This window comes from Palaemon carinicauda, chromosome 9 (genome assembly GCF_036898095.1).
Source record: "Palaemon carinicauda isolate YSFRI2023 chromosome 9, ASM3689809v2, whole genome shotgun sequence".
Lineage (NCBI taxonomy): Eukaryota > Metazoa > Arthropoda > Malacostraca > Decapoda > Palaemonidae > Palaemon > Palaemon carinicauda.
Window position 1 is genome coordinate 104,784,664 of NC_090733.1, and position 14,442 is coordinate 104,799,105.

At 36.7% G+C, this 14,442-nt stretch overlaps 1 protein-coding gene across 2 annotated transcripts in view; it reads right to left on the reverse strand.

Moving 5' to 3' along the window:
- The window catches only part of LOC137647032 (adenosine deaminase-like), a 66,021-nt gene extending 56,783 nt beyond the window's left edge, over positions 1-9,238 (reverse strand). For both annotated transcript variants that reach the window (XM_068380166.1, XM_068380167.1), the window contains exon 1: positions 9,051-9,238. In XM_068380166.1, the coding sequence (XP_068236267.1) occupies positions 9,051-9,095 (45 nt within the window). In that variant the 5' untranslated portion in view covers positions 9,096-9,238. The remainder of the gene's footprint in view (positions 1-9,050) is intronic.
- Between the last annotated feature and the right edge of the window lie 5,204 nt (positions 9,239-14,442).

Here is a 14,442-nt window from a genome sequence, read left to right on the forward strand (position 1 = left end):
CTTCTCATACAGCTTTTAGTTGCAATAATCAGAATAATCAAATGGCATAGGCAGCTCTATAACAAGTGTTTGCTAGCATATCTATCTATCTACAATGGCACTTCCCAAAATTTTTGGTGGGTAGCCGTCATAAAAAAAAAAAAGAACAAAAGGGGATTTTTCTTCTCTTCGTTCCTCCCGGCCTGACGAGGGATTCAGCCGAGTATGGTTGGTACGGTTAGGGTGCCCTAGCCCAACCTCCCCGTTAACCACCACAATGAAGCTTCATATTTCGAATCCCCTACTGCCGCTATCTCAGCAGTCACCAAGGCGACCGGAGGAAGCAGTAGGGTCTATCGGAACTACGTCACAATCGCTCGTCATTCGTTCCTATTCCTAGCATGCTCTTTTGCCTCTCTCACATCTACTCTCCTATCACCTAGAGCGTTTTTCACTCCATCCATCCAACCAAACCTTAGCCTTTCTCTTGCACTCCCATCAACTCTTGCAGACACTTCATCTCGAACACATTCAATTTCTGTTTCTCCTTCACTTTCATCCATCACAACTGCGATCTATACATCACAGTTGGTGCAATCACTTTCTTGTACGAAACTCAATTAACAATCATTCCTAACCTCTGCATCAATGACCTTAGATGTCAGGGTGCTAGAAAACCTCAAAGCAATCAATCATTCCTAGCCCTTTATTCTTTACCAGTTCCTTCACTGGCCCCAACACTTTCCCATCCTTCATTCACTCTCTGATATACACCTACTTCCACTCCACCATTTGCAGCAATAACAGACCTCAAATACTTAAACGGATCTACTTCAAGTAACTCTCTATTCAACATGACACTCAATCTAGCACCACCCTCCCTTCTCTTGCACCTCATAACCTTACTCTTACCACATTAACTCTTGAACTTCCTTTTGTCATACACCCTTTCAAACTCTTGATATAATTAACCCAGCTTCTCTTACAGGTCTGCAACCTATACAGTAACATTCACAAATAACAACTGATTCACCTCCCAATCACGATCACTCTCATCTATCAGTTTCAATACTCGACCAAGCACTCAAGCATTCAACCTCTCTTACAATTCCATCAACAAATAAATTGAACAACCATGCCGACATCACACATCCTTGTCTCAGCCTCACTCTCATTAGAAACCACTCACTCACTTCATTTCCGTCCTAACATCTGATCTGCATATCCCCTACCTCTCCTAAAACCACCCTGCACTTCTAAAATTGCATCCTGTTTTATCCTTAATCCTCAATTAACTTACAATATACTTTTTCCAACCACACTCAACAAACTTATACCCCTGGAATTACAAAGCTCGTCCACATCTCCCTTACCTTTGTACAGCTGAACAATACACGCACACACACAGTCCATTAGTACCATTGACAACATAAAGCAGATATTAAACAATCTCACCAACCATTCAAGTACAGTCACCCGCCCCTTTCCTTTAACATCTAAGCCCTAACATCAGCCATACAAAGTGCTTTTCCTGCTCTTATTTCATCTAGTGCTCTCTCCACTTCCTCTCTTGTAATCTCTTGCATTTTCATCTCCCATCACTGGCACCTTAACACCTGCAACAGCAATCATATCTGCCTCCATATTACCTTCAACATTCAGCAACCTTTAAAATAGTCAGACCACATTTTCCTTCCCCCATCTTTCAACAACCTTTCTTTTTCATCTTTCACTGTCTCTTCATTTCTTGACCCAACCTTCCTTACTCTCTTCACTTCTTTCCAAAACTTCTTATTCTCTTCATACGCACGACCTAATCCCTGACCCCACCTCCAGTCAACCACCCTTTTTGCCTCCGCTACCTTACGTTTTACTTCCAAATGTTTCTCTCTATATCTTTCAAACTTTTCTACACTATTACTCTGCAGTCATTCTTTAAATGCTCTTTTTCTCTTCCACCTTCATTTTCCTTCTTTCATTCCACCATTCACTACCATCTCTCATGCTGCATCCAACAATCCTCTAGCCACACACTGTCACTTGCAAGCCTAAGCATCTATTAATCTATCTAGATGCCATGTCCTCGACTTGGGCTGTCAATTGCCTCCACCTGGCTCTGTCTCTAGCTCTCCTGTATAGCATAAATTGTCCAGCTGTTACATTCCCATTTACATTCTTCAGTAAGCTATCCAAAATATTTTTCCTTTGCTGGCCTCTTGCTCTTCTCCCCTCTATCTTTCCCGTAAGGTACATAAGTTCGAATTTTTCGTCTCTTATTACATGTCCCACAAAAGCCATCTGCCTCATCCTTACCACTTTTCGAAGTGACCTCTCCTGATTCACTCTTCTCAATACCTCTTCATTTGTTACTCTCTCAGTCCATGGGATCTTCAACATTCTTCTGTAAAGCCATAATTCAGCTGCATATCTTTTGTGCGGGCCATTCATAGGTTTTCAGTGTATTAACTCTTGTCTGAATCCCTATCCTGTTGATTGCCAATACTATTTTCAGATTGTTGAAGGCATTTTTGCTGTAAGGATTCTTTTTTTTCTATTTCTTTATTACATCTTGCATTATTATACTACCTAGATATACAAAGGCATTCGTTTGTTTCATTTTTGTTCCGTCTATTATGAGGTTGCAATTTGGATGTTACAGGTTTTTCTAAGCTACTACCACTCCTGTTTTCTTTGTTGATTTTTAATCCCATGTATATAAATTTCGTTAAACATCCTGACAAGTTTCCTCTAACTACAGACCAATGCATAGCATTAACCCATTACGTAATGAATCTGAAGCTATTCCCCTTTTTAGGCGAAGGGCAATTGACCCTCCCGGGGCGTTCGAAGTGGGCAAGTCCCTGGGATTGCCCATTCGTCATAGGGTGCACTTCCTCCATATGGGAACGGAACGAATCTACATTCTGGGGAAAATTGATTTCTCCTTTAAAAAGGCAAAACGTGGCGCTAAGGGTAATTAGTATCTCCCTTATATAAAAGTATAAAAGAGCCAGTCTCTCTCTCTCTCTCTCTCATATATATATATATATATATATGTACACACCCACACACACACATATATATATATATATATATACATATATATATATATTTCCTGTTACGCTGTGACATTATCAAAAGTATGACTACTTGCTCTCTCTCCGTGCCCTGGGTATGGGGAGAGAGCGGTTGAATGTGTGCATTTCTGTCCAAATATTTAACCGTCCTTTCTAACGGGTCACGTACACTAGTATTGCAATAAAAAAGAAAAACTATAAACGGGAAGTACTTCATACGCAACCACAGTTGCACTTACAAAATCAATCCTGTATCTAATCCAAAAATATAAATACTTATCAAACGAAGCATTAATATCCAGTGACCGCTTCTTATCATTGAGAGAAATGCCCAGGCTTTACCCAAACAAATACTATTAATAAATCAATCATTTCTTCAATATATGTATAGCTGGTAACTCTCTAATCTCTTACTGCATCAAAACAACAAGATCTGCTATCATGTCAACTTAATTTGATGAACAGATACAATCTCTCTCCAACCTTTGAAACCCAATAGGTTGTCAATTCAACCATTCATAAGGGATCATTGGTTCACCGTTATAAGAAACTTGCAATGCACGACTAACCTCTTGTCATATAAGCTCTCATCTCTATCGTACTCATTTAAAGGTTATTGTTATAATTACCACTATCCTCTGTAATATAGTGTGAGATTATTATCAATAGCAAAATTATCTCTTACTTTTCGATGTATTCACATTTTGTGGATAAGCTTAACGTTACAAGCATTTCAATCCGCATGCGAATCAAATGCTCCTTTTTTTTCCGTGTAGGGCATGATTGTTCCTTAGCTTAGGCCATCATTATCTAGACAGATAAGTTACGACCCTTTTAGAACTTATTCCATTGAAAAATTAAGAATTTCGGAGCTAAGACAATATGTCCATAGGGGAATCTATGAAATGTTTTCAATTAACTTTGTACACAAGTTTTTAATGTCAGGGACTGTGCTTAGCGAGTGTACCCATCTACCCAATTCGAAGATAGGCTATTACTTCAAGCCGGGAAGTTCATACAACCAGTTGCTTGATCCGAAACAGCTGCATAATCTCAAGAAAGAATCCATTTCCGACAACCACATTCGAGTCCCTGGCCGTGCCCTACAAGGGCATCAATCCCCTTCAACATATATATATGGAAGGGAATATTTGGATTTACTGGACTATAGGACTATATAACCAAGCGCTGGGACCAGGGAGGTTATCCGATGCCGTGGTGCAACGAGGATGGGGTGGGGGTAGCAAAATTATTGCAACACGAAGTAAAAAGCCAAGAAGATTGGACAGCTAGAGGAAAGAAATCTGAGCTGAGCCCGTGAAGGGGGGGGGGGGGGGTCTGCGTCTCTACTCAAGGATAGCGTCCATTAATTATATTTATTTTCTGAAGAGCAGAGATGCAACTGGAAAGTATTTCCAATCTGAGTTCTACATGATGTAATATTATTAATAAAATAATTTTAAATAACATTTAATTGCCTATATATATATATATATATATATATATATATATATATATATATAACTTAGGATATCACCTTTCTTCATAAAATAAGATCTAACTCATGTAGTTTTTATATCCATTACCATCAGGAGAAAAAAAATATAGTACATCAACTTAAAAGATATTGCCCTAGAGAGAGAGAGAGAGAGAGAGAGAGAGAGAGAGAGAGAGAGAGAGAGAGAGAGAGAGAGAGAGAGAGAGAGAGAGAGAGTGTTGCATTTGCAAACTAGTGTCGTAGAACACCTATACACTTATTATGACTAATAATTACCTTGCATGAATTTCATGGAAATATTACTATAACTGCATAACAGCTTTTACTAAATACTAGGATAATTATTTACAGAATAATTCGGTAGACCATATATTCCCGGGACAATAAGGTTCATACGAAAAGTACCATTGGAAGAATGAAATGATTAGAACACGGACTATTTCATCGAATAAAACAATACAAAGACAAACAACATACTTGTACTGCGTGTGTGTATGTCCTACACACTAGTCAGATGCAAATATTTTGTTCAAACTATTTCAGAAATAGTTATCAGACTTCTACAAAATGTTTCCGAGTGATTTATAACAGAAATTAGACAAATGCATAAACACACAAGCAAGATAACCATGAAAGATTTAATGTGGGTTAGACTAAAGGGAATTAAAGAAAAAAATAATCCCTCTAATGCTATTGAGATCATTAAAAGTCATTGTACTATACAGTGTTCTCTTGGCTTCTAAATTATATCTGGGCATCATATAAACAGTAAAACTTGCTAATTAAGTATCGCCAATGTTAGTCACAGCCCTACATATATGGTCTCTCTCTCTCTCTCTCTCTCTCTCTCTCTCTCTCTCTCTCTCTCTCTCTCCAATTCGAAAACTTACAAGTTATGGAAGCTGATACCATAGACGGTAAACGCTAATAGGCGAATTGTAAATCGCGATAATAGTGCTACCGCCAAGCGTGAAAGTATAACTGCATAGCAAAAAATGATAGGAAGGACGCACCGAAGTCGTGGGTGCTCTTGCGCATGTAATTGCACAAATTCACGTAGGAACAGCCCGGAAATGTCATTTCTTTTTTTCACTCTAATGAAGAACAAGCTCTAGAACCGTTTATTCTTGTATTTTTAATGATGGAGTCATTTTGATTCTTTAAACAGTCACGACAGTGGTGGTACTTAAAGACTTGATTGAAGGTCGTCGGTACTAACAGTAGTCAGAGTGGTGGATCTAACTGTTAACTTACGATAATAAGATATTGGATTTGAAATAATTCAATACCATATTCATCAATGGGGTGCAATCGTTGAGTAAATAATTAAAACCGGTACCGACAACACAGGTTAAAACCATACCACACGTTCATGTGTATCTACAATAGTGTAGATATCTACGCGATTGTTATTTGATATGTGAAGTGGTGTTACTAGACCTATTGAAAACACTACACGATGACGGTGGTGAAAACCTGTTAAAGTTTATGTCATACACATGCAATTGTAACACCACCATTACCACCTACATGCATAGCTGTTCATTTTTCATTGTATTGAACGTCTACCTGGTATAACTAAGAGCGGTCTTGTGTTCGAAATATAGGTCACGATAATTGACGCATAATTTCGATAATATATGTTTTTTCAATTCAGATAAACATATTCTCTACTCTTAAAATATTCATCCTACGAATATTTTAACTAATCATCAAGGGGAAGAAATAGATTTGCCTGATAAAATTCACAGTTGCAAGAAATAGGCACACAACGTGTAAAGAAAATTCATTGTACCAGAATTGTTGATGTCACCACAGTCTGCTAGATCCGGTGGAAGTCACAGTATCAGCAACAAAAGAATTGTTACTGTGTGAAGAGCATTTTACAGCCGATCAATTTATGAATTCCGCAGAAAAAAAAAAGGATTTATCAAATAAAATGTCGATAAAATTTTCAGATTTGTATATTAGATGAACAGAAAAATATAGCACCATATAAAACCGACCACCACATTCCTCACATACATACATACATAAATACAAGCCTCAAAATTGACCCTACTGCATAACGTTGGTGCCCCTGATTTTATTTTCTTACTTTAACCAAATAGGCTACTGGCTGTATAATAATAATAATAACAATAATAATTATAATAATAATAATAAATATTATTATTATTATCATTATTATTATTACTACTACTTGCGAAGCTACAACCCTAGTTGGAAAAGCAGAATGCTGTAAGCCCAGGAACCCCAACAGGGAAAACCGCCCAGTGAGGAAAGGAAACAAAAAAAAAAGAAAAAAACATCTTAATTACAGTAACATTAAAATAAATATTTCCTAAATAAACTGTATAAACTTAACAAAACAAGAGGAAGAGAAATAAGATAGAATAGTGGCCCCGAGTGTACCCTCAAGCAAGAGAACTCTAACCCAAGACAGTGGAACACCATGGTACAGAGGCTATGGCACTACCCAAAACTAGAGAACATTGGTTTGATTTGGGAGTAGATTTCTCCTAGAAGAGCTGCTTACCATAGCTAGAGTCTCTTCTACCCTTACCAAGAGGAAAGGGGACACTGAATAATTACAGTGCAGTAGTTAACCCACTGGGTGAAAAAAAAATTATTTGGTAATCTCAGTGTTGTCAGGTGTATGAGGACAGAGGAGAATCTGTAAATAATAGGCCAGACTATAAGGTGTATGTGTAAGCGAAAGGAAAATTAAACGTAACCAGAAAGAAGGATCCAATGTGGTACTGCCTGGCTAAGTCAAAGTACCCCATAACTCTCTAGCGGTAGTATCTCAATGAGTGGCTGGTGCCCTGACCAACCTACTACCTAAGTTACATTATCTCCCCAAAACTAGTATTCAAGGATTATATATATATATATATATATATATATATATATATATATATATATATATATATATACTGTATATATAATGGATATTACAACTGGTTATACTTCGGCACCAGACAGCGTCACGGTATATATATATATATATATATATATATATATATATATATATATATATATATATATATATATATATATATATATGGCCGTTTACCGTCTATTTTGTTGGTTTGTGCTGATACCCAGTGGTGATTATAGATAAACTGATTACAATAAATCTACTGTGCTGTATTATTACAGAAGTTTCGAGTTTTCCATTTACTAATAATGCTCTGGTCACAATTATCTATATTTGTGGAAGCACGATACTTTCACCGGTTTGGCCAACTTTCGGAATGGTTTTGCGTAGTACGATATCCTTGGGAATGAATTTCCCAAATAATGGTGGCGCTAGAAAAAGACTGTTACTATGGCATAGGTCAAGGTCACGAGATGTCTTTAAATGACAGGAGTTTACAATCGCAAAGCATCTTAAATTAAATATATATATATATATATATATATATATATATATATATATATATATATATATATATATATATATATATATATATATATATATATATATATGTGTGTGTGTGTGTGTGTGTGTATTTCCTTTGTCTGCATCATTTCCCCCCTTTATGTGGAGTCGATGTTTCTGGCCAGCGTTCTCTCTCTCTCTCTCTCTCTCTCTCTCTCTCTCTCTCTCTCTCTCTCTCTCTCTCTCTCTCTCTCTCTCTCTCTCTCTATATATATATATATATATATATATATATATATATCGAGACCGCGAATACATAACAGCCATTTAAAAATATTTCTAACTGACTAGATCTTTAAAGTTAATCTACATAAATCCATATTAAATTCTAAACGTATCTACTGTCACAAAATCCTTCTTCATGTCTATATTTTATTAACGCAGATTACAATCGTCAACTTTTGAAATTTGTCTTATTTAACAAAGTTACTGACATTACTGTTGGAAAATGTAAATGCCGTATTATAAGGATTTCTGCCAGTGAAAAATCACAATACCGGAGTTTAACTTTGGGCTTCGTTGAAGCACCAACTTCTTACATATAAGGAATGATTCTATCGCGATTTGTGTCCAGTTTTTACAAGTCCTCACCAAACACAAGTCAATGCTAAAATTTGACTGTACCATGATAATCAACTAATATAATTAAATAAAATGTTACATTAAACAAATTTTCAAATCCTGAGTGAATAATGCCATACACTAGTGATTCCTTATACAGTATAATAAACTATTATGACAGAGCAACACCGTTGACACTACCCTAACACCCTTGCCACGTCTAAACTAATTAAAGTTTATCTGGAGGCCGACCATTACCAAGTAGTAGATCTATACGGTCTTACATTAAAATAATGTTCTCGTGAACTAAGTAACCTCTGGTGAAACACAGTCCCTTTCGAATCGTAATATGCCAAGTATCACTTCAACAATGTCATTCACTTGAGGTTTCAAACTTTCAAGCTATCTTGGACAAAAACGATAGTAAAAGGAAATTATTTTGTCGTTAGTAACACATCTGGTGATACAACAATAACTAACCACTTACCCTGCACTTCGGTTTACACTTAAGCGGCTCCATTATCATATCCATGCTTCTTTGAGTGATCCTGCAACCAGACTGGCAACACAATCTAACTGTTGACAATAAGGGTTTCAAAGTTACGCCCAAACTAACTTCCTCGAGACTTGAACAGCCCTGAGATGAGACTGGCTCAGGCAGGCGGCAGCCAGGCTCGCGGTAAGTTAGCAACTGTGGTGGTTACGCTCAGGCTAGGGCCTAGGTTACCAGTCATTCAACGCTTCTTGAGTGGCCCATTATTTTTATATATAAAACGGGAATTTTGAATATTCTAGTCTCTTAATAACAATGTATATCATTATATCTCTCCCCATGTATAGTATTATATATCTCCCTATGACGTTAGATCCTGAAAAAGTAGTTTTAGTCTATAAAAGACCTATTATTATTATTATTATTATTATTATTATTATTATTATTAAGAAATAATGATAAACAAACATATCTCACATGTTACTCTATGTGTTTAAATAAAAATATTTCGGTATCCATGTCATTCAACTCAACTTACATAAGGTACAGACTTGGACAATCAAATAAACGACGACACCATTTATTTTACCACATTAATTTGACAATGCAGGCTATTATAACTAGACAATGTAAAGATAAATGTTTTATTTATATGAGACTAGTGTAAGAAACGAGTAAGCCTAAGTTAGAACATCAATATACACAAAATAGCTAAATATAAGAAAAATAATACGGTTGATTTATGTATAGGCCTACAGATAAATATATCACGAAAATAATCAAAATGATGCACAGCAATGGGGTACTGGCCACCCGTTGAGATACTACCGCTAGAGAGTTATGGGATCTTTTGACTTGCCAGACAGTACTACATTGGATCCTTCCCTCTGGTTACGGTTCATTTTCCCTTTGCCCACACACACATCGAATAGTCTGGCCTATTCTTTACACGTTCTCCTCTGTCCTCATACCTGACAACACTGAGATTACCAAACAATTGTTCTTACATCACTGCAATTGTTCATTGGCAACTTTTCTCTTTGTAAGGGTAGAAGAGACTCTTCAGCTATGGTAAGCAGCTCTTCTAGGAGAAGGACACTCCAAAATCAAACCATTGTTCTCCAATCTTGGGTAGTGCCATAGCCTCTGTACCATGGTCTTCCACTGTCTTTCGGGTTAGAGTCCTCTTGCTTGAGGGTACACTTGGGCACACTGTTCTATCTTGTTCCTCTTCCTCCTGGTTTGTTAAAGTTTTTATAGTTTATATAGAAAATATTTATTTTAATCTTGTTGCTCTGCTTAAAATATTTTATCTTTCTTTGTTTCCTTTCCTCACTGAGCTATTTTCCCTGTTGGAGCCCCTGGGCTTATAGCATCCTGCTTTTCCAACTAGGGCTGTAGCTTAGCAAGTAATAATAATAATAATAATAATAATAATAATTGTTTACAACACTATCTTTATTTCTTTTATCTTTACGTATGCTTTCCATAATTCATTACACCTACCAAGCTCCTTCCATTTTCCAATTCACCCTTCATCGCTCGATGTTCGTTATGTCAGGCCGGGCTTTGATATCCATATGGAATGTTTCTTTAAACAGCATGCATGAATTATATTAATCCTGAATGTAAATTGTACATCAGATAGTTTATTTCAATTAAATATTTCTGCTTCATTCCAAACCATCCATTGAATTACTAACACCTTTGATAGTGTACACTGGCCAATTTTGTGGAGAGTCTTGCGTTATCATGGAGTTCCTGTTAAATATGTAAATTTGATTAAGTTTGTTCATGAGCATAGCAAGTGCAAAGTTAATGGTGGTGGAGCTGTTAAATGAATTTCCAGTGAACAGTGGAGTACTCTAAGGGAATGTGTTGTCACCTATGTTGTTTAGCCTCCTCATGGATTTTGTAATGCATTGGGGATGGTGGAGAAGGATTGGACTGGATAGGTAACAGGAAATTAGCGGACATAGAGTATGCTGATGACGCTGTCCTTATTAGCAAAACACCACAGGATTTGCAATGCTTGCTTACCAGAATGCATGAAATATCACAGGAGGTTGGGCTAAAGATAAATAGAAGAAAGACAGATGATGAGAACGGAATATGCAATAGAAGATGAAATATAATTGAAAGGAGAAAGGATTAATGAGGTAGAATCATTCAAGTATTTAGGAACAATGATCTCCAATACAGGGTCTTTACAATTGGTGTTTAATGAAAGATTGAAAAAAGCAAATCAGGCAATGGCTAGGATAAATAAAATTTGGAAATCCAATTGCCTGAAATTACAAATAAAAATTAGGCTATATATCAGTTTGGTAAAATTGGTGTTACTGTATGTACAGGAGTCGTGGTATGACATGAAACAATATCCAACAGATTTTGTAGGTTTGAGAACAAAGCCCTCAAAAGAATATTGGTAATTAAATGTCATGACAGGATTAGAAATGAAACTATAAGAGAGATTACTCAAGTGCTATATGTGGATGAGATCATGGTGAGGGGTAGATGAAGATGGTTTGTATGCTTTTCGCACTCCCCAAGAAAGACTAGTTCACCAAACCTTCAACTGGGCTCCACAAAGCACTAGAAGAGTTGGAAGACCCAGGCCTACATTGCTGAGGACTATGAAAAGTGACGTGGGAGATGATAAATGGAGAGGTATTGAATTAAAAGTTCAAGATAAAGACGACTGGCAAAATCTAACTAAAGCACTTTTCGTCAATAGGCGTAGTAGGTGATGATGATGATGATAATGAGTTATATTAGGTTCTTTGACTAGCCAAATAGCAGTAATAATTTGGATCCCTCTCCGGTTACGACTCATTATTCCTTTGCCTACACATATACCTAATAGTCTGAACTATTCTATTCAAATTCTCCTCTTTCCTCATAATTGAATACTAAGATAAGAGAAAAATTCTTCTTCACTCAAGGGGTTAACTACCCCACTATAAATGTTCAGCAGCTTACTTTCCTCTTGGTAAGAGTACAGGAATCTTTATAGCTAGGGTAAGCAGCTCTTCTAGGACACTACAAAATCAAACCATTATGCCATCTGTACCATGGGCTTCCACTGTCTTGGGTTAAGGTTCTCTTGCTTGAGGTTACACTTGGGCTTACTATTCTATTATCTTTCCTCACCCAGATATTTTTCCAGTTAGAGCCCTTGGGCTTACAGCATCCTGCTCTTCCAATTAGGGTTGTACCTTCGGTATTAATAATAATAAAGTGTCAGTTTAAAAATTTCAAGGTTTACTACACAGCCTCTTCTGTTTCATTTTCATAGGACAGACAGTCAGGTTTTATTTACAGGTATATTCCCTTAAGTCACAGGATTACTCCTGGTATTATATATAGATTGAGAGATTAAATCCAAATTTTCAATTCTGACATGGCACCTCAAGTTCTTTAGATGCATATCTGCTTCACCTGTTGGAACTACACTCACCAGGTGAGGGTGCATTCTATTTCAAACCACCTATTTGATTGTCAAGTACCATTTGGAGGAGAGGTATTATTTTCATCCCATTGAGTGATTTTATGGGTGCACTCTAGGATTCCCTTTTCCTGTAGCGTGACTCTAATGCTATGAGGCGGATCGAGTGTCGTTAGAAATTCTGCCCCGTCTTGAATGACCTTCTAACAGCACCATCTCGGATTCTTCAAACTAAAGAGCCTGTTACCGGATTAGAATGGATTTAAAAAGGGTGTGTCATTTATGTCATAGCTGAGAAATAGAATGAAAAGGGTCACCAAGATGGTGGCTTAAGAAGACCGCAACTGAACTTCAAAAGACACAAGCACTATCTGAGGGCTTTGTTCTAAAATCTACTAAATCTATTGGAGATTGTTTCATTGTCATACCATAACTCATGTCCATACAGTAATACCAGTCTCACTAAACTGATATTTAGTCTGATTTTTTATATGTAATCTTGTGCAATTTGATATCCAAATTTTACTTGACCTAGCCATTGTCTTGAGTTGCTTTTTTCAATCTTTCACTAAACTCTAATTCTAAAGACCCAGTATAGGAGATCATAATCCTAAATACTTGAATAATTCTACCTTATTAATCCCTTCTCCTTCTAATGATATTTCATCTTCCATTGCGTACTCCATTCTCATCATCTCTACCTTTCTTCTATTCATCTTCAGCCACCCTCGTGTGATATTTCATGCATTCTGGTAAGCAAGCATGGCAAATCCTGTGGTGTTCTGCTAACAAGAACAGCAACATCAACATACTCTAGGTCTGCAAAATTCCTATCACCAATCCAGTCGAATCCTTCTCCACCATCTCTGACTGTTCTACGCATTACAAAATCCATGAGGATAAACAACATAGGTGACAACACATTCCCTTGGAGTAATCTGCTGTTCACTGGAAAATTCACTTGATATGACTCCATTAACATTAACTTTGCACTTATGCTCATGAACTAACTTTATAAAATTTACATATTTATGAGGAATTCCATAACGCAGGATTCTCCACAAAATTGGCCGGTGCACACTATCAAAGGCTTTTCCATAGTCCATAAATGCCATCAAAAGGGGATTTCTATATTCTACACAGTGCTGTACATCATGTCTAAAAATGGAAATTTGGTCAGTGCAACTTCTTCCTTTTCTAAATCCTGTTTGTTCATCTCTCAGCTTTTCATCAATCTTTCTCTCCAGTCTCTTTAGAATAAGCATACTGTACTATATATTTTCATAAAAACTGACCTAAGTGTTATGTATCTGTAATTATTGCAATCAGTCAGGTCTCCTTATTTTTGCTATTTTCACCATCACTCCTAACTACCATTCATCAGGTCTTGCCTCTTCATGCCACATTCTACAAAATAATCTTGCAAGTAGTCGAAGTCATTTTCAGCCAGTATCATCTCAGCAGTTATTCCATCATATCCTGGGGCTTTCCATCTCTCTAGTTTTTTAGAATAGCTTCGACTTCAAACCCACTGAATTCATTCATGGGCACATCAAGGTCTTCATCAGCTTCAGGTATTTCAATCAAATTATTCCCATCATACCTCCTATTAATAACCTCACTAAAGTGTTCCATCCAACGTTGTCTTTCTTCATCTTCTGTTGCTATAACAGAGCTATATCTCTTTTTGATGGGTATGTTTTTTTTTTCTTTGCCCCAGTCGAGATTTCATTAATAATTCTATGAACAATTCTTACACCATAGCCAGTTCCTGAATTCATAGCTTTGTAAGCCTTACCTGCTTTACTGTCTAAATGCTCTCTCCAGTCATTCCTGGCTTTACTTTTGACCTCACTATCAATACTGGAATACTTAACATGTTCTACCTTGTAATTTTCATCACTTCCTCAAAAACTTTCAACAATCAATTTCTGTCTT